Source organism: Ascaphus truei, chromosome 3, assembly GCF_040206685.1.
Source record: "Ascaphus truei isolate aAscTru1 chromosome 3, aAscTru1.hap1, whole genome shotgun sequence".
NCBI classification, from domain to species: domain Eukaryota; kingdom Metazoa; phylum Chordata; class Amphibia; order Anura; family Ascaphidae; genus Ascaphus; species Ascaphus truei.
This window is the reverse complement of record NC_134485.1, coordinates 384,254,027-384,278,804: the sequence shown is the minus strand read 5'-3', so window position 1 is coordinate 384,278,804 and position 24,778 is coordinate 384,254,027. Positions and strand designations below refer to the sequence as shown.

The 24,778-nt window shown below is 41.2% G+C and overlaps 1 protein-coding gene across 2 annotated transcripts in view; it reads right to left on the bottom strand.

Moving 5' to 3' along the window:
* Positions 1-2,124: 2,124 nt before the first annotated feature.
* The window catches only part of MSANTD4 (Myb/SANT DNA binding domain containing 4 with coiled-coils), a 35,596-nt gene continuing 12,942 nt past the window's right edge, over positions 2,125-24,778 (bottom strand). The window contains exons 3-4 of one of the 2 annotated variants that reach the window (XM_075592386.1): positions 4,993-5,094; positions 2,125-3,807 (exon numbers count right to left, since the gene is read on the bottom strand). In XM_075592386.1, the coding sequence (XP_075448501.1) occupies positions 3,232-3,807; positions 4,993-5,094 (678 nt within the window). In that variant the 3' untranslated portion in view covers positions 2,125-3,231. The remainder of the gene's footprint in view (positions 3,808-4,992; positions 5,095-24,778) is intronic. The other variant, XM_075592387.1, reaches the window with a different exon arrangement.

Below are 24,778 nucleotides of genomic sequence, written 5' to 3'. Positions count from 1 at the left end.
CGGAAGTGACGTCACATAATGGACGCCGCTCCGCTCACACGTCCCCTGTCACATGCTCCTAATTGCCGCCACACACCACGCATTTTGTCATTGAGATTGTATTTTGATTTTTAATTAAAACATCACCAACACAAATACAATTTCTGTGACAAAAGTCAAAGAAGTTTCACTTACTATGCGTGTGCACAGAACACACAGCTTTTTTTTTTAATCCCCACATGTTCTGATTTGCTACTACAATACAGTAGTTCATTCCACCAAGATCTACTCGCAAGGTTTGTAACTTCTACGAAAATAGCAATTTAGGTTGCGCTTTGGTTCCCGCTGAGCGAATCCATGCAGTAATCTCCTAAATGTAGGTATTCCATTCTATTTGATAAGATAGAAGATTGCATGTTGCACGGAAAATCTAAACCAGAGATCTTGCATTTTCCTGGTCTGCCGGATTGTGGATTTCACAGAGACGGAGTCTATTATGGTATTCCCCTTCTTACCTTATATGCCATAAAATGACCAAACCATTCCACTTGTGGTTAGAGGTCTTAACCTTCCCAGTGCCCTAATGACGTACCTGGTACAGCACAGGCTCTAACATGCCAGAGGCTTTTATGATGTTACTATACTTTTGCAATGTATACATTTTTTTTTTTTACATTTCTACAATAACGTGTAAAGTTATTTCTCCTTTTATTTGCCCTGTTTACTTTAACTAGACCATTTGTAATGAATTACAGAGATTTCAAGTCAGAATATATTCTACTTACCAAAAATCGGATATCATTTGGCCATATATGGAAAAAGAAAACATATCCCAAAATGTAATTCAGTTGTCAATTAACAGATGTCTGACGCCGACATTGTTTCCTTAAAACTTCAATTCATTATTAATTACCATTACTAATAAGAAGCTTTTAAAAGACTAAAAACATTGGCTTTTCTTGTTAACATGACATTTTATTTCTACGTTCTGAGGTTTGTAAATACACTATTTGAATAAATTTTCAGCTAGATGGCTAGACATCAATATTCTCTTTTCTACATGAACATTAATTACATGAAAAACAAAATCGCTGACATTGCATAAAATAAGCGCATTGGAATGATTCTTACATTCAAGTTGATATTATTAATATGCATGTCATTATTTAATTCAAAATGGTGCATCTTAAGCAAGGAAATACCATCCTGCCCTAGGAATATCGAAAGATTGTAAACACACAATATAAGTCTAAACAATAAGAATTTCATAGGGGGGTGTGTGTATATGTATATCAAATATATCACATTGATACTGGTGAAATTGTCTGGAAAACTCATGCACACGTGGATTTTTTTGTTTGGTTTTTTGGGTGGTCGAACAAAAAGATTCACACAACAGCTAAGAAGAAGCCAAGTTTGTATCCATTTCATTTCAGGTCATTCTATACATAAGAAATAAAAATCACAGCTTAGAAAGATCTGTTAATCACTACAAAATCAGACATTTACTTTTAAGGTAGAGATAAAAAATATTTTTAAAAAATATATATACATTGCACATTGCACATGAAATACTGCACCCTTTCTAGTTTATGGGTTAATATTTTATGCAAAATATACATACTTTATGGTGTCTTTTGGCTTAAATACCAATTAATGTATCAACAGATCTATTGTACATTGGTAGATGTGGTTAAAAGTCACAGTAAATCTAATGTCCTGTTGATGCTCAGTTACAAAATAGTTAATATTTTAATAAAAGGCTTAAAAATGAATTGCTACATGAACAGAAATAGATGTACTAAAAAAAGCTAAGGTAAAGTCGAGTCCAACTTCTCAAAGATATATCTACCAATAATTTAAAGGCTTTTCATACCGACATGTCTCTAATATTACTGTATACCTACAATGAAATTGTTAGCGCCGCATTAAAATATACAATATTCAACGTGAGTTATTCAACTTTCTCTAATAAAACTATTCCCTAATTATAGATCACTATTGGTTTTATATTTGACCATCTTCATTTTAAAATTAATGGATACTGACAGGCATTAAATATCACCTAGGTTTCTACTTCATATTTAAAGATAAAACTTGTATATTGACAAAATGCAGACTAATTTAAAAATGATCTCAAAGAGCACCAAAGAACAAACTATTTTAATAAAGTTTTAATAAATGTAAACAGTAATTATGAATGGTGATTTTATAAACACTGTACAGACACACAACACTTTGTTCTGTGATGCAGTTTGAAGACGGAGAAGGAAATTCATTTAATATTTTCAGTGACAGCAGTTTTTGTGCCTGGCAATTTTTTTCTTTTTCTTTTAAGCCGCAGTCTCCGTTTTATTTTTTAAATTGTTTAATAAAAAAAAATACTTTAATTGACTTTTCTTGTCCTTTCCAATGCCCTTTTGATTTTTTAAATCTGCGTTCAGGAACATTTGAAATATTAACTGTCTGGGAGGTTAAAATTGAACTGTCCCTTGGGACAAGTTTTTGGTAACCTCAGAAGATAGAGATTAAGGATTAAGCATAAATCAGGATTTATGATACAAAGAAACAATGTAAAAAAAACAGCAGGACATGGTTAGAGGTAAGATACAAACATTATAGGAGTTAAACTCATATAGGCTTCTGGGGGAATTGGTGCCTTAAAAATCAAAATTGATAGTTTCATTTTGTATTGGTGATTTTTATTTAAAAAAAGTGTGATGTGATTGCCAAGCAAATGTCAACCAACTGTGTAGTGGACTAGAAGGTAAATGAAGCGTTTTTGCATGCATTTAAGACAGGTTCAATGAACAGAGAGAGATTAGATCAATTAGAAAGCCAGAGAGACAGAGACACAGAGTGAGACAATCAAGAATGCTAGCATATACAAGCTCTCTTTTGAAACATACTGAAATTGTACCTGAAACAACATGGACAGATTTACACATTTCTTTTTTTCAATCTTCCTGTTGCTAGCACTTAAATACCTTTGTGGGATGCAAAACAGCATAATCACACTAACAGTCTCACAAAGTTTCATTTATGTAGGCACATTGAAGTATTCAGGATCACCATTTGGCTGTATGTTGACTCTTCTGACAAGAACAGCAGTGGAACATACCTAAGTAAGGCCACTCCCTGCTAGTCTATAGCAGCAAGATCAACATCTACAGACAAAACAACAAAGACAATGTTACAGTAGATATCTAACACTATAAAACTATTTTAACTAGTACAGTATGTGTTTTACTTTCACTGTAAATGGCCCTCTCTTTGAATTCTAAGCCGTTCCTTTTCAACTTGCAAACGCTCCTTTTCTATGTGGAGCTTCTCTGATTCAAATTTTAAGAGCTGCAGCCTTTCTTTTTCTAATTGCAAATGCTCCCTTTCGAGTTTTAATTTTTCATTTTCTATGTCCAATGGTTGTAAAACCGTCTTTTCTACCTGTGCAAAATCATTCTCTGGATTTAGTTTTTCAGCATGCATAACCTGTAGTCGCAGTTTTTCTCTTTCTATTTGTAGTCTCTCTTTTTCAAGCTGCAGTCTCTCGTGCTCCATATCTAGGTGCCGCAACCTCTCTCTCTCTATTTGTAGTCTCTCTTTTTCTACTTGAAGCCTCTCAGCTTCAATGTTTAGGCGCTGTCTTTCTAGCTCCAATTTTTGCTTCTCTAAGCTTACAAGTAGATGGGAATCTTTGTAAGGTATTCTGGCTATGGAGCTCAAGGTACCAAACTCCTCAATTCGGGGAAATTCTTCAGGAAGTTCATGATCTTCTCTGGAATCAGGTAGAACAGTTGACAACATTTCATCTTCTTCCTCGATCTCAAACTACAAAAAAAAAAAAAAAAAAGGCAACTTCAGCAATTTCATTATGTAGCATTTTCATGGATTACATTTTTTTATAACTAAACATTATGAATTCACGTTTATACAGAACTGTGGCAAATAAAATAGAAGTGAAGTTATTCTTTAAATTAAATTATTGTAACTAGTTAAAATGTGCATTCCAATTTTTAACATAGGTGTGATGCAGGGGGTCCTTTGTAGCTTGTTCCCGAGATACACAGGGAACACTGGCGCCAGTATTTCATGGTTATTTCAATCTCCTGTGTCATGTGGGCTAATTAGATTTAAATCATCATTGAGTTTCCCCTAAGTGGAGGTGCACTAGCTTTCCGGTATGCATCTTGGAAACCAGCAGTTTAAGCTCCAAACACCCCCAACTTCCAAAGTATGTAAAGAAATATCAGGGTTGGTGGGTGTCAAAGGAACAGTTACCACTACAAATACATTTTGAAGTTTAATGCATATGTAAAAAGAAAATCAGAGAGTATGACTGGAGAAGTAAAGGTGTATCCTAACGGGGAAAAAAGTCTGTAATAAAAAAACATTTCTGTAATTAGAGCTGTTGATGTGCATTAGACCAATTAAAAAGACTTCCAAGTTTAATGTATAAAATATAAATATAATAAAGTAACTACTATCTTACATTTGTATGGAAGGAAATACCTGCAAGTAACTGAACTGAGTGACATTTCTATCTAGTAATAGCTCAATTAAAAACTATTCAGTACAATTTATATATACAGTATATGAAATTCTGGTGAGCGTGTCGGTTCTGGACTGGCAGAAGCAAAACTGGGGCCCGATGCAAGCTCTTTATTGCTTAAGAGATGCCACTCTATATTCCTTTTAATTAGTGATCAAGAAAATGTATCTTTTAGGCTCTTTAGGGCAGGGATGCCATGAAATGTAGCTATTATTTGTAGTCAAGTATTTTTTTTTTTTCAATGTGTACATTTAAGATCATATCACTAATTTAGCTGAGGTGTTTGAATAAAGTTATTTAAAGGAATAATACTGAGGAACTGATTTTTTTTGTTTAAATCACGTTTTGCTGCTTTAAAGTAGTCAAATATAGTACAAAAATAAACAATGTTATAACAAGAATAGACTGTTAGAATTGATTAGGATGCTGACAATTGATCTCTATAACATTAAAAGGTCACATACCTGCTCATCACTAGGAGTCTTATTATACAGAATTCTATTTTGACGGGAGTTGAGCTGGATTCCCAAGCATGGATGTGACACTCGCTTTTTCCAACTAGGACCCTGTAATGTCAGAAGGGGTCAAGGATTCCATTTTTGCTTTCAGATATAATGACAACCTCATTGAATCTGTTAATCTATTGTCTAATGCTTATTTATAAAGTGCCCTATTTTAAAATGAATAATTTATTAAAATAAAACATTGGTTAGCTTAAAAGAACATATCGTAATGCTTCACTAAATATATAGGGGGAAAAAAGAAAGCTTTATGGAATGTCTTCCTCTGTTCCTACCATTAACATATAAATATAAAATATATTACAGCACATAATTCTAATGTTGACTACAAAAAAGCCTTTTAAAAAAAAAATAGATTGAAAGCATTTAAATAAAAAAAAATGTACCTATATACTAGAGACTACACAAAATGAAATATATGATAACAATTATTGCAGTAAATGTATTTTCTTATTAGGACTCTATAGGTAGCCACCCTTGACTTGTGAAGTCATGTATTATACTTAAACACTGAAAATGAGATGTATAACTAATTGATTTGGCTTGTGTTTATTCAGAAACAGAACTCGTTTACCAGACATTCAAGATGGCATCCACAACTAAAATATAAATGTGTGCTATTCCAGTAAAAGCAGAATCCACAGATTGCAATTAATCCTACTGCATTTAATGACATCACAACCCAAAGATGGTTGTCACCAGACCACTGAGAATTTTTGTATTTATTATTTCATTATAAAATTGTGTATGGGCTGCATTTTACTGTAACATGCCGTCAACTTATCAAACACATATAGAATGGTATATAGACAATCTTCACATGAGGACTGTCAAGGAAACCAAGAAAATCAAAGGTAAAAATTATATATCTTTGTTAACTAATATTATAGATAACAGTTACACATTTTCAGGATCCCTCGAGTCTCTTCTATTGGAATGAGTTACAAGAGAAACTGAAACATGAGATTTAATTTATGCAATACATCTATGGACACATACATAGACCTAGATAGAGAAGGAAAAAAAAGTAGCTCTTAGGCTGAAAACCTAATTAATTTCTCTTCCTACGCCCATCATTAAAATCTTGCTACGGGTTACAATGAGAGCAAAATGTTGCTTATGTGTTTCAGCTAAAGTACATAAAAACGTATACGTTTATAAAATATGTGCCGACATTCCATGTAGCATTCTCTGATCAATATAAAGTTTCATTAAAGAATGTAATTGCTATGAACACAGCCTACAGTACAGTAATGTTTCATATATAGGGTGATGTATCAGTCTACAAGCTGCAAAACTAGGACACAACTAAGCAAAATTATTTTCAGATGTAGAAAAGAAAAACTTCCGACTTCCCCTCCCCCCCCCCCCTGTTTATAAATGTGGTGCAGGTTGTCTGCTCTAGCTTTGCATCCAGAAAACTTTCATTCAAACACTCCAAAAATTACTGTATAAATCTGAACATACTCTACCAACTGCTGCACAAAAACTGCACATTTTATGGCCTAAGATAAGGAACTTGATTAACAGAAACGATAAAAGTAGTTATTCGGCATCTACATAAATTACATACACGGGACTCTAGAAATTGACCCCAAGGTTCCTGCAGGATTCTGCAGCTGCGTTGCTCATCAATTGCCTGAAGTTATCAGGCACCTTTGCTGCTCAGCAAGCCCGGTGAGTTGCAGCACAGAGAACGCTTTGGACACACCCAACCACTCCTGATTGACAAATCTAGAAACAATCCTGACTATAAATACTTCTAGGTCAGTCTCACCTTGTTCCAGCTAATGTTTTCCCAGTCCTGTTTAGTTCCCGACTCAGTCTTGCACCTGCTTCCCTGTAACATCTGCTTCCTGACCACATCTTTGTCTAGCCTTTGGATCTCGACCTCATGACAACCTGGTACTACCAAGGTCTGTCCTGCCTAGCTACCAGCACTAGAACTTTCAGGCAAATCTCTCCAGCCACTGGGATGTCTCCTCTTTCTGCCCATACCCAGCTGGTGAGCTCTAGTCTAGTTTTGGCCTACAGAGCTAACAGTTTTGTACCAGCTGCCATTACTAGGTAAGTTTCATTGTCTTGCTCAGAGTCCTGCTCCATTCTGGTCAGTTTAACCTTTTTGCCTTGTCCATCGCATTATGTATGTCAGGGTTTGCGCTTCGTGAAAAGCTGAGCCAGAGACCCGGGTCTCAAAAGTGCTTCAGGGGTGACGTGGCTAACTTTCAGACTTTTTTAGATCAATATTATCTGCGATACTCTGCATCATGATATGTACCATATAGATAAAATATGGCTAACCCACCTTGATTTCGTCTGACAATGCACTAGAGTGGGCCTATAATTGACTTTAATTATACAGGCACGTTACAAGATTGAAGGATTTCATCAAGCCACGATTTCTGTATTTTCAGCTACCAAGCCTGCTCTGTAGCCGGCCTCCATGCCTTTGTTCAATGTTCTTTTTCAATGGCCCTGGTCTCCATTTCTGCTATGCTGCAGCTCTAGCTTCATACCTAATCAGCAGTAGCCTTCGGTCTATGTTCCTGCTACCAAGAAGCCTCCTGTCCTGAGTTCTACTAACCTCCCGGCTCGAAAGCCTCTATTGCCTCGGTTCATGCCCCCCAATGCACCATCCTCCAGTCATTGGTCCCCATGTCACAAACTCCCAACCTGAATCCCAGGCTCCTGACCTGCACAGTGTAACCGGAACACTTGACTCCAGACCCGCACCCATGGCTGTGCCTCAGCATGCAGATGCCGGCCCTCAGGCAGATGAGTGACCAGATGCTCACAACCATCTTTGTTAATTTATGTGGCTGCACTAAAAAGTGAACATTCCCAAACAAGACTTATCCAGACTATGTGTGTGAGGTTTTAATGTCTGCAATTCACCTTAAAACAGCTACTGTAAAGGCACCCAGGGAATTTAATCCAGGATTTCTAAGCTCCGTGGCAACGGCGCTTCGTACTGAGCTATTCTGCAGTTGCTTTGGGCTGCTGTTGTCTGAAGCATTGCTGCTCAGCAAGCCCTTCGTATTGAAGTTCAGACTAGACTTCGTCTCAACATTCCCAGTTACTCCAGATTGCCAAAAGGGCAATAGTGATGTGAATATACACAAAAGCGCAAAAGTTATACTCTTATGAATAAAATGAAACTACATATCCAGAAGGGATGGCTGCCCTCAGTCCACGGTCTCCTCTCCCGTCCAATAGAGATATCAAAGATACAAAGCCGCAAAACCCCTAAGGGAAAATCTTAGCATATGTTGCGATATAATGGTGTAATATGGAGGTTATAATATATACACATACTATCTCGTGTGTTGGAAATCATAAAGAAAAAACACAGTATAAACTGTTTACCAATAGTCACAAGATATTAGATCAGACTTTTATATGTTGATCATATTACAGTGGTGTGAAAAAGAAAGTACACCCTGTGAATTCTATGGTTTTACTGTACATATCAGGACATAACAATCATCTGTTCCTTAGCAGGTCTTAAAATTAGGTAAATACAACCTCAGATGAACAACAGCACATGACATATTATACCGTGTCATGATTTAACAAAAATAAAGCCAAAATCTAGAAGCCATGTGTGAAAAACTAAGTACACCTTATGATTCAAAAGCTTGTAGAACCACTTTTAGCAGCTATAACTTGAAGTAATCGTTTTCTGTATGACTGTATTAGTCTCTCACATCGTTGTGGAGGAATTTTGGCCCACTCTTTACAACGTCGCTTCAGTTCATTGAGGTTTATGGGCATTTGTTTATGCACAGCTCTCTTACGGTCCAGCCACAGCATTTCAATCGGGTTGAGGTCTGGACTTTGACTGGGCCATTGAAACACCTTGATTCTTTTCTTTTTCAGCTATTCTGTTGTAGATTTGCTGGTGGACTTGGGATCATTGTCCTGTTGCATGACCCAATTTCAGCCAAGCTTTTGACAGATGGCCTCACATTTGACTCTAGAATACTTTGGTACACAGAGGAGTTCATGGTCGACTCAATGACTGCAAGGTTCCCAGGTCCTGTGGCTGCAAAACAAGCCCAAATCATCACCCCTCCACCACCGTGCTTGACAGTTGGTATGAGGTATTTGTTCTGATATGCTATGTTTGTTTTTTGCCAAACGTGGCACTGTGCATTATGGCCAAACATCTCCACTTTGTTCCAGAAGTCTTGTGGTTTGTTCAGATGCAACTTTGCAAACCTAAGCCGTGCTGCCATGTTCTTTTAGAGAGAAGAGACTTTCTCCTGGCAACCCTTCCAAAGAAACCATACTTGTTCAGTCTTTTTCTAATTGTACTGTCATGAACTTTAATATTTAACATGCGAACTGAGGCCTGTAGAATCTGAGATGTAACTCTTGGGTTTTTTGCAATTTCTCTGAGCATTGAACGGTCTGACCTTGGGGTGAATTTGCTGGGACGTCCACTCCTGGGAAGATTGGCAATTGTCTTGAATGTTTTCCATTTTTGAATAATCTTTCTCACTGTAGAATGATGGACTTTAAATAGTTTGGAAATGGCCTTATAACCCTTCCCAGATTGATGGGCAGCAACAATTGTTTCTCTAAGATCATTGCTGATGTCTTTCTCCTTGGCATTGTGTTGGGGTGAGCAAACTTTTTCTGCCGAGCCCCCCTTTTTATCCATGAAATTTCTCGGGCCCCCCCCCTGCCTGATGTAATCAAAATCACATGAAAAAAAAACCTTTATTAAACGGTATACAATGTAAATACAAATATGTCTAAGGCCTCGCATATAGAGCCCGCGACGGCAACGTCACCCGTCGCCACTAGCGAAAGTTGTATTTTGCTTTGCGGCTGCGGTGTGGGCGACCAGGCCATTGATTGGTTCAGGGGCTGTCACGTGAGGCGTCAGCCCCTGAAAAAAAATCAAATATTGCCGGCTTAAAAAAAATTGCGTCGCCACGTCACGCTTACTATAAGCGCACGCGGCGGCGACAATGCATTTGTTTTCGGGCGACGTTGCATCGCCGGCACTATAAGCGCAGCCTAAATACTTATATACTTCTACTTCAAGGATCCTTGAAAAAGAACGCTGTGACGTTCGAAACGCGTTGGATGGGTCTTTGTCACATTAAAGTGCCCTTTTAATTTATTTTTGTATTCTGGGTCCTTCCTGCTCCGTTTTTTGCTAGTGCGCTTTGTCCTCCATTCATTCACACACACACACACACACACACACACACACACACACACACACACACACACACACACACCTGGTGGGGGGAGGGAGTAACTAAGCCTTCTCAGGTCCCCCCATGTGCAGCTGAAAACGGGCGGGTAACAGACAGGAGGGCTTGCTGTGTGCAGGGAAGGCCCCGCCTCCTCTGCAAGACAGAGCAGGGAAGCAGCCTCAGCATGGAGCTTTTGGCCGCCCGTGCACAGCTCTGCCGCCCCCAGGTTTCCCCGCACGCAGGCTGCGCGCCCCCCCCCCCACATAATCTTGCGCCCCCCAGTGTTAACACACACCTGAATGCTCCAGACCAGCAAACTGCTAAAACCGGCTTTTATAGAAGTGGTCACACTTGCTGATGATCAATTAATCAAGGGTATTTGATTAGCAGCACCTGTCTGTTACTTAGCATCTTAATTCCTATGGAAGCAGTAAGGGTGTACTTAGTTTTTCACACACAACTTCTCCATTTTGGCTTTATCTTTGCTAAATAAATCATGACGGTGTAATTTGTCATGTGTTGTTGTTCATCTGAGGTTGTATTTACCTAATTTTTAGACCTGCTAAGGAACAGATGATTGTTATGTCCTGATATGTAAAACCATAGAATTCAAAAAGAGGGTGTACTTTCTTTTTCACACAACTGTATGTTCGCTCTTTATGGACTTTTTACAATTGGATTCACCTGATCCTGTTCTTTCCTGGAACAAAATTTGGAAGCTAATTATGTTAGACTGCTATAAAAAGTAAATGTGATGGCAAGATATCTGCGATTTGAACTGTGAGCCTGCCATACATTTTGTTGTTGGCCTTTCAAAAACTTTGCTGATAAAGCGGAGTAATGAATCAGGAGGGACGCAGTACACAAGAGCCCTTGCAGCGAATTGGATACCAGCCAACTGTGGGAAAAGCAGAGCTGCGGAGTCTGTTTGAAAGGCGCTGGTGTCCTGGTTTAAACACCCCAAAGTCTGTTTGATCTGACATCTTGTAAATGACTATACGTAAACAGTTTACACTATGTCTGTTTATTTTTATGATTTCCCACACAGGGGACATTGGAGATTTGAACATTGTTTCAGAAGGGTTGGTATGGTTTTATAGGGTGGATAGTATAAACTCCATATTACACCATTATATCGCAGCACAGCCGAAGATTTTACCAGAGGGTTTTTGCGTCTTAATATTTTTACATCTCAAAAAGGTCAAGCCCGACTTTAAATTATTCCAGGTCAGCAGCACTTGACTGCTGGTACAAAAACATGAGTTACCTCTGGATCCTGTTGCCAGCTCCTGAATTCTCTGTCCTCTTTGGGCCCTCAACAAATCTCACCTGGCTCCTACTTTGTTTCTGTTTCCCTGTAGCCTTCAGGACTTTTGAACTCTGCTCCTTCCTGACATCTCAATCTGGCCCCCTGGACCTTGAAGAACTCTGTTACTACTGCAGCTTGCTCTGTTTAGCTACCCATCGTAGAACTTTCAGACTGACCTCCCCAGCCAGTGCCGATTTCCTGTTCATACCCAGCTGGTTGGCTTTGCTGTAGGGAAGAAAAGAGGCGAAACAGGACACTGCGGATTTAAATAAAGTGAATTTATTGCCAATTGATCCGACGTGTCGTCCTATGTCAGCCCCTCAATAATTAGTGATGTCGATCAATTGGCAATAAATTCACTTTATTTAAATCCGCAGTGCCCTGTTTCGCTTCTTTTCTTCCATACTGACTTGGAATATCACACAGGTTTTCCCTGGACCAGGAGCACCGGTATTTGTATCCTTGTTCTGCTTAATGTGGTGTGCAGCATTCAATAATCTCTTCTGGCTTTGCTGTAGGCCACCCCAGTTTCAGCCTGCAGCCAAAATTGTCTGCCTCTAGCGCATTCAACACTTTTCATACAAACAAGAAAGACTGCAGTGTTCACGTGCACGCTTCTTCTTGTATCTTAGAAAACAGAAGCAACACACACAGTATTAAAATGTGGTTTTTTTTGTTTCAAATATTTTTATTCAATATTCAGAAAAAGAAAACAATATCTGGTGACATTCAGAAATAAAACAAAACACACAGTTACATTTGCAGTAAGTATAGTGGAATGGGGAAAACAGTGGTTATTATTGTTATAGTACCGGGTCATAATTGTAGCTCAGATCATACATTTAGAAGTGCGTGTGTATGTTTGCAAGCAGTTGGTGAAAAGAAACCAACTAGCACTGTCGGGTCAATGTCCTATAAAGTGGACAGTGATAGAAAAAAAAAAGAAGGGAGGGGTTGGGAAAAGGAGGGGCTCCACCCGCCCGCCAGGGCCAGTCCTCTTAACAGCAAATGGAATCTACCTATTTGTAGAGTTATCTTTTAGGAGGCTTGGTTTATGTCTTCCAGTTACCAGCTTCTAATTCAACTTAAGCTCAATTGCCTGACCACGGATCCCATTTTTTATAAAAATTCTTCAGTTGAGTGTTTCAGGAAAGCCATCAGATTTCATTACCATTACTACATTTATTCTTTTTTCGACTATACTTGTCTAGAGGGGAGAGGGGGGCTAATTTCAGCAATAGCGCATCTAGCTGCTGTGAGAATAAATGAGATTAGTCACCGTATAGGGTGGCTTATCTCTTCTACTGGTTTTGCAAGTAGGTAAATCAATCGGTCGAGAGGGATAGTGAGTTCTGTAGTTTCTTCAATAATGGCTTGTATGGTAAACCAGAATTTTTCAATGGTGGGGCAAGTCCAACAAATGTGCGCCATGCCCCCCTTTCGTCCACAACCCCTCCAACAAAGGTCTGACACCTCTGGGTATATTTGTTTCAATCTAATAGGTGTAAGGTACCAGTAAAATACAATTTTGTAGATATTTTCCTTGATGGTGGTGCATGTAGAGGTTTTTGCTGCAAACTCCCATAGGTCTTCCCAATCATCTATTTCTATATTTAAATCGGCCGCCCATTTTATTATATAATTGTGATCGGGAATGTCTATCGAGGCTTCCATCCCCTGGTATATTCTTGAGATTAACCCTTTCTGGTAGGTTCCCCTTTTGCAAAGAGATTCAAAATTTGTAGGTGGCAGAAACTAGAGTTTCCTATCCAGTGTGTATAAAATGTGTCTGATTTGTAGATGCTTAAACATGTGGAGATCCGGGATATCGTATTTACTCCTAAATTCCTGGAAACTAAGGAGCTTCCCTTTGTCTAGAAGGTCTCCTATTGTTCTGATATTTGCATCCTTATATTCAACAAATTGCTTGATAACCCTAATTTTCCCCAAGGCTGTGATTATCAAAAAGTGGGGCGAGTTGGAAGGGTGAAAAGGCGAGTTTAAAATGTGTCTTTTGTTTTAGTCCATACATCCCACGAACACCTCATTGAGCACAGATCGAACGCTTTTGTATTTATATTGCGTCGATCATAGGCCCAGAAAGAGAACGGCAGAGAAGTCGCTCCTAAGTACTGGGACTCTATGGACAGCCAGCAACACAGATCTGGGTCGGCATTCCAGATTACCAACTGTCGCAGTTGTGTGGCTAGATAATACTTCAAAATGTCTGGGACTCCCATACCCCCTCTCGCTCTGGAGGCCAGCAAACCCGATCTAGCTATCCTCTGCCTTTTACCTTGCCAGATAAATTGGAATATTCTCTGTTTTGTAGGGTTTTTAGTTTGTTTTCAGGTACACAGACCGGAAGGGTCTGGAAAATATAAAGTAACCAGGGGAGTATATTCATTTTGACTGCGGTTATTCTGCCGATCCATGAGATCCTGAGACCATCCCAAAGCGCCAAATCCGTTTTTTTATAGCTTATCGAATAGGGGAGGGTAGTTGCACTGGTAGAGAGATGTGTAGTGCCTCGTCATATTTATCCCCAGATATTTAATGTGGGAGGAGTTCCATCTACAATTAAAATGTAGTTGGAGAAGCTTAATTTCAGGCGCTGGGAGGTTTAGTTTAAGTGCCTTGAATTTATCGTTATTAATTTTGGAGCCTGAGAATTTTCCAAATTCAGTTAGTACACTTTCCAGGGGTACTGAGCAGCAGAGCTTGCGAGGCTGCAAGTTTAAGGGTGGGTTTTGCAGAGAATCTTCAAATCAGATTGTTGCTATGTAGCAGGGTTCCCGAGTTATGGGACACCCCAGAGATGTACCCGGAAATCAGTTAAGAGTCTCGGGCACATTGAAGCACAGTGCTCCGGCAAAATCCTACCCTGGAAACGTTCTTGCGACTCACCGCCAGGGTTCCCTGCTTCGGCACAGGCTGGAAAAGTAAAGCGGGCATGGGGGATCAAGAACAGAACAGTCCAGGAATCCCTAGTATAAGGTGGGGTGCCCAGACCATGCCCAAGCACTCTGAACTTGATGTAGGGGTTCAGGGGGTGCTCCAGCTATGTTCAACAGCTGCAAGGTTTTTTATGGTGGTGGTACAGTAAAGTCAGGGTTATGTAATGTGCCAGGGATAAGGCTGATAAAAATAGGAATCACATATTTTATTCTATCACTGACAACACACCAGAGGACTTATATCAGTTAAAACACACAGACACATAAGCGAGAGAATTTTATTAAAAGGTTGTTTAATAAATGTGAAATGCTTGTAACATTATGTGTGTGGCTGTGGGATTCCAAGTCCGTGGTTCCAAGAGACCAGATGGCTACCAAGCTTGGCACCACTGGGTCTACTCGAGACCCGGAGTTGAAAGCCTCAGGGATGCCAAGGTGTTAGAACAGGAGGAGTACTGTAGTTATACCCGAGTACCTCCGTCCTGGGCAAAAAAAGGGCTATCCGGCAACCATTTGCCCTGCCCCAGACTCAGCGGAGCCTGGACAGCGGGTGGGCTCGATATGCTAAGAGGCAGAGGTGCCAGGTTGGCGCATTCCCCCCTAGCAGAATCCAAATCAGTGCCCACCCGGCTTCAGAATACTGGCAAATCAGTGATTGGTTGTAGTGGTTTCTGAATGGGACTCTAAAACCCATAGGAAACCTTGCAGCCAATCAGGACCTCAGAATCCAAGCGCCAAATTCAAACATACTCTAAGGAATAGACGCGAGCCGGCTTCCAAGATTTTGACTGAAGAAATTCCCGCTTTTTGAGGACGTAGCGGTCGCGGCTGGGATTGCTTGCCGAACTGCGTTCCAGGACTTTCGTGAGTACCTCCCGGTCATTGGAAAGGGCTCCTCCAGAGGTCATTTGTGACAATTTTGTTTAAAGGAAGATTTTATTCGCTAGCCCCGTTCCCAGTAAGTGTGTAAACCGTGTTAGTTTGTGTGTATGTCAAATGCTGGAATAAATTACAATTTTACGGCTGTGTCTTGTTCAATCAGATGATCCCAGTAGGAAAAGGTGTTAATAACCCTCGTCTCCCGTGACAATCAAACAACTGGATTGATGGGCATAAGGCACTTTGGGGACAACCCCGGTCACGGGGTTCTGTGGTCAGCAGAGGGAAGGGTACAGGAACCCTCACTGATTCTCATTAATAATACACCTAGTGGTTTTTATTAATCATTTCTCTTCATGGAGAGATAGTTTACTTATTATATAGTCAAAGTTGGGCTTGGGCCCAGCCTAAATTAAATGTGTTCAGCATCCCTGTAAGGGTTGCTTGTCCCAGTAGACAAGGACTTTTAACTCCATTTATATTTAAGGGATCAATCACAGGGCAAAACAAGGCAGTGAAATAAAATGAGGTTTATTTTGGATAAATCCTCGGAAACAAACAGAAATACAAAAATATACACACTTATGGGGGTCTGGGGGAATGAGATCTACCTTTCCAAGTTGCAGGGACCAACTTCAAATGGGTTTCCCCTGTCCGCTTCAGGAAATCAGAGTGCTGCACACAGAAGCCACAGACATGTACCTCCAGCTGGTCACAGTCCAACTCCACACTCCCTCCCAGAGTGGATTTCAGCAAACTTCACACTCCTTCCCAGAGGTGGACTTCTCTCCCTGTGGAATAACCAACCCCTGCTCTGACCAGCAGTGTTCCTTTTATACCCCTTGGTGGCTATTGAGCAAGGCAGCCAGCCAAGAGAAACAGTGCCTGGGGCTCAGACCTGAAATCAGTTAACTAATCCCATACCTTTGTTCTGATCAATTTCTGTGGAGAGCTTCAACTGAGTGAATTACTAGTCTTTCTCCATAGAAATGACAGTAACAGTGTAGTATCTAATTTACTTTCTTGCATGTGAATTCCATCACTACACAATTACCAACTATCTAATCTGAGAGGAATTGCTAACAGAGGCATAAATACAGACATAAGGTAGAAATGTAAAAGACAGGACAGCTAGCTCAAATCACATCACGGAACAATGTTGATTCACTAAACTGGGGGAAGGATTGTCACAGGGAAGACAGAATACATGCTTTGAAATACATTCTTACAGACATGGTACATTATACATTCCGTTCTTCCCTAGATATTAGGCTGAATGAAATATTACTAGGACAGCCAAGTTACACAGTTTTTTTTTGAGTAAATAGCTGGGATTTCTCTTTATTAGGTCCCCAAGCTAAACCCTACCATCACATTGCTCATGGGGACCTTAAAGGTTTCGAAATAAAAAGGAGAAAAGAGGGGGGGGGAGGTCTGGGGTCTTTGTGTTTCTATAGTAATGTCCGAGTCCATTGCTACAAATGTTTAGTACAGTTATGTTTCCCAGCTGAGACTGGGACTAGGACATATCAAGGCAGCTTATAGATATACCGTATGTATTATTTATAACATAAGAGCATATCACATATGACTATAGTCTCGTCTTATGGGCTCCCATAGATGGCGGCTCTGAAGGATAGTCTTATTTGCTACAGTGTAGGTTTGGAGCTGTGGTTTAGGGGTACCTTCAGATAGGCATTATAATCACAAAATTTAACAGCGTACAGGAGGGCCCCGGGTATACGGCGGGTTCCGTTCCTGGGGCCCGCCGTATAGTGAAAATTGGCGGAAAGCGGATCCGGCGATTTTCAGTTCTGTGCATGCGCAGACCGGCGTTTTCGCCTAGATAGAAGAGTGTAAGGAATCGGGGAACACGTCCTTTGCGATGTGTTCCCTCCTTACCTGTCTTATCTCAGACTTCCGCTCTGGCACCAGCGCGTGTGCGAACCCCGGCTCCGCTTACAGAGCACACACGCAGCTCTTCGTGTGCCAAGGAGCTTAGTTCCGCCCACTCGGACACGTCACGCTCCTCTCACGCGTTGCGCGCACAAATGACTTTGTGCACTGCACCCCAGCTGCGTGGCAAGTATTCATTTACCCCACTTGTCTCCTGCAGCAAATCCTTGCCTTCGCGGAGGCAGCATCTCCGCTCCGCCTCCCTTGCTTCTGGCTCCTGTGTGCTACAAATACCCTGCATTTCCTTTCCTACCTTGCTGAGCATAACTTGTTGTAGCTTTGAGCTCCTGTTGTGCCTTGCTCCTTGTCCCATGTTCTTTTGCAGATAACTCTTTGTGTAAAGACCCAGCTTGATTTTGGAATCCCTCTGGATACTGACCCCGGCTTACCCTCGACTTTGCGGATATCTCCAACCCAAACCACGGCTATACGGACCTCCACGATTCTATCCTCTCCAACCCCAGACCACGGCTAACGGACTTGACTATTCTGAACTCTCCATTCAAAGACCTTGGAAAGTATCCACTAACCCACTCTCCAATCCAGATGCGGCTACGTTTGACAATCCGCCTGCCAGGCATGCTTCCGCATCTGTAGGTGCGTTGTTTACTACTTCCCTACCTCAGTACCGAGGTCCTTTCTTGCTCGTGGGCAGCGCGCGCGTTAGAGAGAGCAACGGATCTCAGTTATCACCGAACAGCATAGAAATAGTGTGCGGGGGGGAGGGAGAAGGGATAGCTGCTCTCAAATCCTAGTGGATTGTTGCCTCAATTCTAAAGTTCAAGCCCCCGAATCATCTTGGCGAAAGGCTGTTGGTTTCTACAATGCTAAATTAGGGTAAACAGTTAAACATCTCAAACTGGGAGCATAACAACTTTTTAATCCCCCCTGGGGGGGCTCTTGACGGCCCAGATCTCGGTTCTCAACCGACCAACAGAGGTAGGGTACGGCCCGCTCATATTAGAAAGAAAAAGAAGAGAATGTTCCAATCAAATCTGTGTGACCGAGTCCAGGTAGGGGCGTCCGGATAGAAGGCGTGTCAGTTCCACCCCGGTCTTAAATCAGACCTGTGGAGGGCAACAGCCTGTCGGGGTGTTCCAGATGGATGGTTGATCTTCCTGCGTTAGACCCCGGATCCAGAAAAATAAGCAGGACAGATCGCAGCCATGGTCGGGCCTCTGGCCAGTAATAAGACCCCCCCCCCTCTCGCCCACCCAACCAAATACCCTCTACGGGCAGATCTCCTTCTTAGATATCAACATAGGAAATAGGGCAGCAGCTCAAAAAAGGCACCAGCTGCACCTGTGCACCGACAGTATGAGGAGGCTAGAACAAATCCACGGACAAAGCTCCCCAGGCCAAAACCCGGAGGCGAGCGTCGGATCCAAAATTTCTACAGAAACTGCTGCTGCCTTTCAGGTAAGTGGGGTCGGATGGGTCTTCTTCCTTCAGGTGGTGATCGGTGTTGAAACAGGGCATTGTTCGTAGAGATGGATGGATTTTTTCTCTTAAGTCTCTGTTCTTAGCGCGTTTTGCCCCGCAAGTCTCTCAGAGGCCCTGGAGGGTCCCGGGCCTCAATCCGGTCTTTGAGATCTCGGGTGCTCGCGAGTCTGGGCAGGTGGTGGAGGTAGGCTCAATACACGGATAAATTATTCAATCTCCTCTGGGTGTCTAATGGCGAGATGCTTGCCATTTCTGACCACAATAAGCTTAAAAACGGGAAACCCCATCTGTAACAGATACCATTGTATCTTAGTAGGAGGATTAAAGGCCTGAGCTCGCGTCACCTTCCAATAGTCACCCTGGACAAATAATTAAATATTTGAAGGGTTCATTTACAAAGGGGATAACTACTGAAGCCCGACCAGCGCTGAGAGCCCATAAAAAAAACAGAAAACACCCTGGGTGGGCGGCTTTTTAAGTTTGCTAGACATAGCAGACTTGGCCGGTCGATCTGTCGGGGAGGCATAAAAATCTAGGGGTGAAAAATAGACTTTTGATCGCGTTATACTAAGAGGGTCCCAGGAGCTCCCTCGCTAATCAGCCATTCCGGATGCAGTCAATGGAAGTCTCCCAATGACTTAAAATGTTATATCTGGTATTAGGTTCTGTAGACTTGAGTTACTTTAGTTTTAATATGTAGGTCTAAGAAGCTAAAAGAAAATACTCTACCTGTACAAGGAATGGTGTTAATTTTTCATGAGGATTACATAATTTATACATTCGACCACACAAACCCCATCATTTATTATGTTTAGGTCAAAACGTAAAATCAAAAGAATACTACTCTTTCATAATCTAATGTATCATATCACAAGTCTTAAGTTGTTTCCCCATTATCTGATTAATCTATTTTTGTGGGATGACAAAAGTACTTTAATTTAAAAAAAAAAAAAAATTGTTTTTAAGCGTAGTGGCTTTCGACTCACAAATGTGATTAGGTTCTAAATAATTAAAAAGTAACATCATGAGATGTGGTATTTAAAAATATTTTTTTTTTCATAAAAATTTTAAATGGCAGTGCCAAAAAACAGATGTTATGTGCTAAATTAATCATCAATTGCATTGTACTTCCATAGAGCAGTAGTGTGCAACCTGGGGGGCGCGCCCCCTGAGATTTTTTAGGGGTGCGGGCGGTTGCAGAGGTCTCACGCTCTTTTACTATTTATTTATAAAATATTTTACCAGGAAGTAATACATTGAGAGTTACCTCTCGTTTTCAAGTATGTCCTGGGCACAGAGTAAAACAAATAATACATGGTTACAAGTACAGTTTCCCAAGGCATTTAAATTAAATGCCGGGGGACTGCACAAGGCCTCTGCAACCTCTACTTACCGAGATTCAGCCGGTTCAGGACGCGTGACCATGGCAACGTAGCATCAAATGACGCAGCGGGGTCATGTGATGTCACCGTTGTCATGGTAACGTGACGTCTTAACCCTGTGGCATCATTTGAAGCCACGCGAGGTAAGGGGGGGGGGGGGGACGTCACAGCAAAGCATTTTTTTTTATTGTTTTTCGAGAGATAGACATCATACAATAAACGTTTCCATATAAATGATACAGACTCACATTCTTAAGAAGAGAAAAAATTAAACATTGCATTTAAACATGAACATTGCACTGTTGTCTTTTCCTATTTATCTACTTTCTTTTAATGTGATCCAAGTAACTTTTTCAAATCTTATTGGGGTAGCGGCCGCTTCCTTGTGTATCTCTCTGTGAAAAGTCAAAGGATAGAAGAGAGCAGAGAGGAGAAAGAGGGGTGGGGTAAAGAGGGGGGGGGAGTGGACAGGGGGGGGGGAGAGAAAGTTGTCAGTCCCGATATTCGGTGGCTCAACTCTTAAGGTTGTTAATCTTCTGGCCAAATTTCCCAGATCTTTTGAAATATATCTACCTTTTGGCTAAATTGTGCTGAGAGGAGTTCCATTACCTTAATTTCCCTAATCCTTCTCAATACTGTCTGTCTGGAGGGAGCATTGATCTTTTTCCAGGCCGCGGCAATCGAGCAACGGGCTGCTGTGAGGACATGATTTATCATTTTACCCACTTGCGGCTGTAGGCCCTCTATCGGTTTGGTTAAGATCATAGACAGCGGGTCCACCTCTATCTCCATCCCCAGGAGTTCTAGTATCATTGTTTGTATCATGATCCAGAACCCCTGAATTTTTGGACAATTCCACCAGATATGAGCCATGTTTCCTCTTTGCCCGCATCCTCTCCAGCACAAATCTGAGGACCCATGGAAGATCTGGCTCAGCCTATTCGGGGTTATGTATCAATGAAATAAGATTTTATATATATTCTCTTTTATAGTGGTACAAATTGATGTTTTGGAGGCTGCTTCCCAAATATCCTCCCAGTCGTCTCTAATTCTAAATTTAAATTTTCTGCCCATTTTAGCATTTAACTATGATTAGAGTGTGCTGCGGATATCACCAGGCCCAGATACACCTCCGAAATCAGACCTTTACAGTAATAGCCTCTTCTGCATAGCCTTTCAAATTTTGTTAGGGCCGAAAATGCCGAATCTTTTGAGACTGTTTGTAAATAGTGTCGAATTTGTAAGAAGCCAAATACTGGTAGGTTTGTAATTTGATATTTTTTCTCTAAATCTGGAAGTGGTAAAATCTTACCTTTAGATACAAAGTCATTGGCTATTCCCATTTTTAGCTCTTTAAATTTACCAAGTCCCTTTGGGAGTCAGCCTGGAAGAAACTCGAGGTTGTTAAATATAGGGGTCAATAATGTAGGGGAGGATGCCAGATCATATTTCCCCTTGTTTCTAGCCCATATCTTCCATGTACATCTCATTGCTCCCAGTTTAAATTTTTCCGTGAAGGTTTCTCTTCCTCCCTCGGCCCAAAGAGCGGCCGGAAGAGACAGAGGTTCCGCATAGGTAAACTCAATCCCAAGCCAACAACTTGTAGTTGGATCATTGTTCCACATTATAACTTGTTTTAGTTGGGCCGCCAAATAGTATTTAGTGATATCCGGGACTCCCAAACCTCTGCAATCCTTTGGAGCTAGCAAAATTGATCTAGCAACCCTTGGTCTTTTGTTTTTCCATATAAATTGGAAAATTCTGTTTTGAATATTTTTGAGCTCAGACAGTGGGATGTCTATTGGTAGAGTCTGGAAATAATATAAGAGTCTTGGCAGAATATTCATTTTAACTGTGGCTATTCTTCCTAGCCAAGATATCTGATATTCGCTCCAGCTCTGGAGATCTTTTTTTATATCTTTTCAAAAAGGGGGGGATAGTTATATTGGTATAGGGATTTATAGAAACTTGCTATCTGTATTCCCAGATATTTAATCTTTGTCGAGCTACATTTATAATTAAAAGTTTGCTTGTAGCAGCTTAACTTCGGGTACTGTCAGGGATAAATTCAGTGCCTCCGACTTGTCCGTGTTAATTTTGTACCCCGAAATTTTACTGAATTGGCCTAGTTGGGAATGTAAGTTCGGGAGGGACGTCAAGGGGTTGGCTAGAGTAAGGATGATGTCGTCGGCAAAAAGGGATATTTTATAGTTTGTCTCTCCAATTTCAATTCCTTTAATATTCTTTTCGTCTCTGATTGTAGTTGCCAGGGGCTCTATGGAGAGGGCGAACAGAAGCGGAGACAGGGGGCATCTTTGTCAGGTGGAAACAAAAGAAAACAGCGCACAACGCCAAATAGTGAAGCAAATTCAACAATATATTATAGAATTAAAAAGGGGGTAATATATCTGCGTACATGAAAAAAGTTGGTAAAAGGCATGTATCACACTGTTTACCACTCGGCAGCTGTTAGCTGTAGATTCAGGTGCTTGCTTCCCTCTGCTGCTGCAGCTCAGTTGAATCTGGGGCAGGACGTCAGTCTTTTCACTCCCAAGGGGATTTCCCTTCATGCAGCCAGGTTCAGCAGCTGGTACTGGGGCTCGGTGAAATCGCTCCTGCTTCCTGGCCGATATGAAGCTGCTCCTGTACCTCGGCAGGTGTATCCTCTGCACAGAGGTTAAAACGCAGCTTGCTGGGGTGCCCTCAGCGTGCCACGGTGCCGCTCGGTCGCGGGACGCTGTGTAATGACGTCACTGTCTACACAGCAGTGGTGGATTCAATAGGGAAGTTTGAACAGTCTTACAAAGTCTCTCACAAGTGTCCAAAACAGCACACAGGATGAAATAAAAACAGGACAGGCCAATACATAGACAAAGGCCAATGTAAGCAGATATAAGGCAATAGAATGTTACATCCAACTAGTTTCGTAGAATTAACTACTTCTTCAGGGACTGTTCAAACTTCCCTATTGAATCCACCACTGCTGTGTAGACAGAGACGTCATTACACAGCGTCCCGCGACCGAGCGGCACCGTGGCACGCTGAGGGCACCCCAGCAAGCTGCGTTTTAACCTCTGTGCAGAGGATACACCTGCCGAGGTACAGGAGCAGCTTCATATCGGCCAGGAAGCAGGAGCGATTTCACCGAGCCCCAGTACCAGCTGCTGAACCTGGCTGCATGAAGGGAAATCCCCTTGGGAGTGAAAAGACTGACGTCCTGCCCCAGAATCAACTGAGCTGCAGCAGCAGAGGGAAGCAAGCACCTGAATCTACAGCTAACAGCTGCCGAGTGGTAAACAGTGTGATACACACTACATGCCTTTTACCAACTTTTTTCATGTACGCAGATATATTACCCCCTTTTTAATTCTATAATATATTGTTGAATTTGCTTCACTATTTGGCGTTGTGCGCTGTTTTCTTTTGTTTCCATTCTCTTAGTGTGTGTGGGGTGCTGAGCCACCCCTGCGTTTACAGCTGCAGACGCCATTATCCCCAACATGGTTATGTGGCACTTATTATTTAATGTATAATTATCTCACTGTGGGAGTTGTGGTTTAATTTTTTATCACTAAATTGATGGTATAGTCACTGCACTGTATATATTTATACATTTAAACTTTATAGGTAGTTAGGTAGTAGCGCACAGTTTTGTTTTTTGTGTTTACTATCTTTGTCGGGTACCATTATTAATTTTTATGGGATTTGAGTCTCCTCTTGGGAGTTTCACGACAGCTGTGGGAGTTTTGTAGAGGGCTCTTATCCCCTCTAGATACTGGCCCCTAAATCCGAATTTAATCAGTGTTTGATCTAAAAAGTCCCATCTTAACTTGTCAAATGCTTTTTCAGCATCTAGACTCAGCAGGATAGCCTTCGTGTTTGAGAGATGTACATGGTCTATAAGATTGATAATTTTTCTAGTATTATCGGAGGCTTGTCTTCCTGAGACAAACCCGACCTGGTCTATATGGATTAAACTGGGTAGTATTGGGCAAGTCTGTTTGCTAAAAAGTTTTAAGTCCGAATTAAGGAGGGCTATGGGGCGATAGTTACCACAGTGTAGTGGGTCTCCCCCTTCCTTGTGTATAATTGCTAGATTTGCTTTGGACATTGATGTCGGTATGGCCGCTCCCTCTAGAAACTAATTAAATACATCCAGCATATACAGGGATAACACCATCTTAAATGTTTTATAGTACTGATTTGAGAAGCCCTCTGGGCCTGGCGTTTTGCTAGCTTTCAATTGAGCAATGGCTTCTAATAATTCTTCCAGCGTTATATATCTTTGTTCAGTTCTAGAATATTCTCTTCCGATAGTTCTGGAAGTTTACATTACTCCAAATACCTGGAAATGGCTTCTGATCCAGAGGATCGGTTCTTTGGGAAATTTAGGTTATACAATTTAGAATAGAAGTCAGAGAACTCCTTTGCTATTTGCTTCTCATTGTATGTTTTTTCTCCTGACCTAGTTTGGATAGATGTGATTTGCGATTTGGTTCTCAGACCTCTAAGTTTGGACACTAATAGACGGTCAGCTTTGTTGCCTTTATCGTAGTATTTTTGCTTGGTCCACCTTAACGCTCTCTCCAC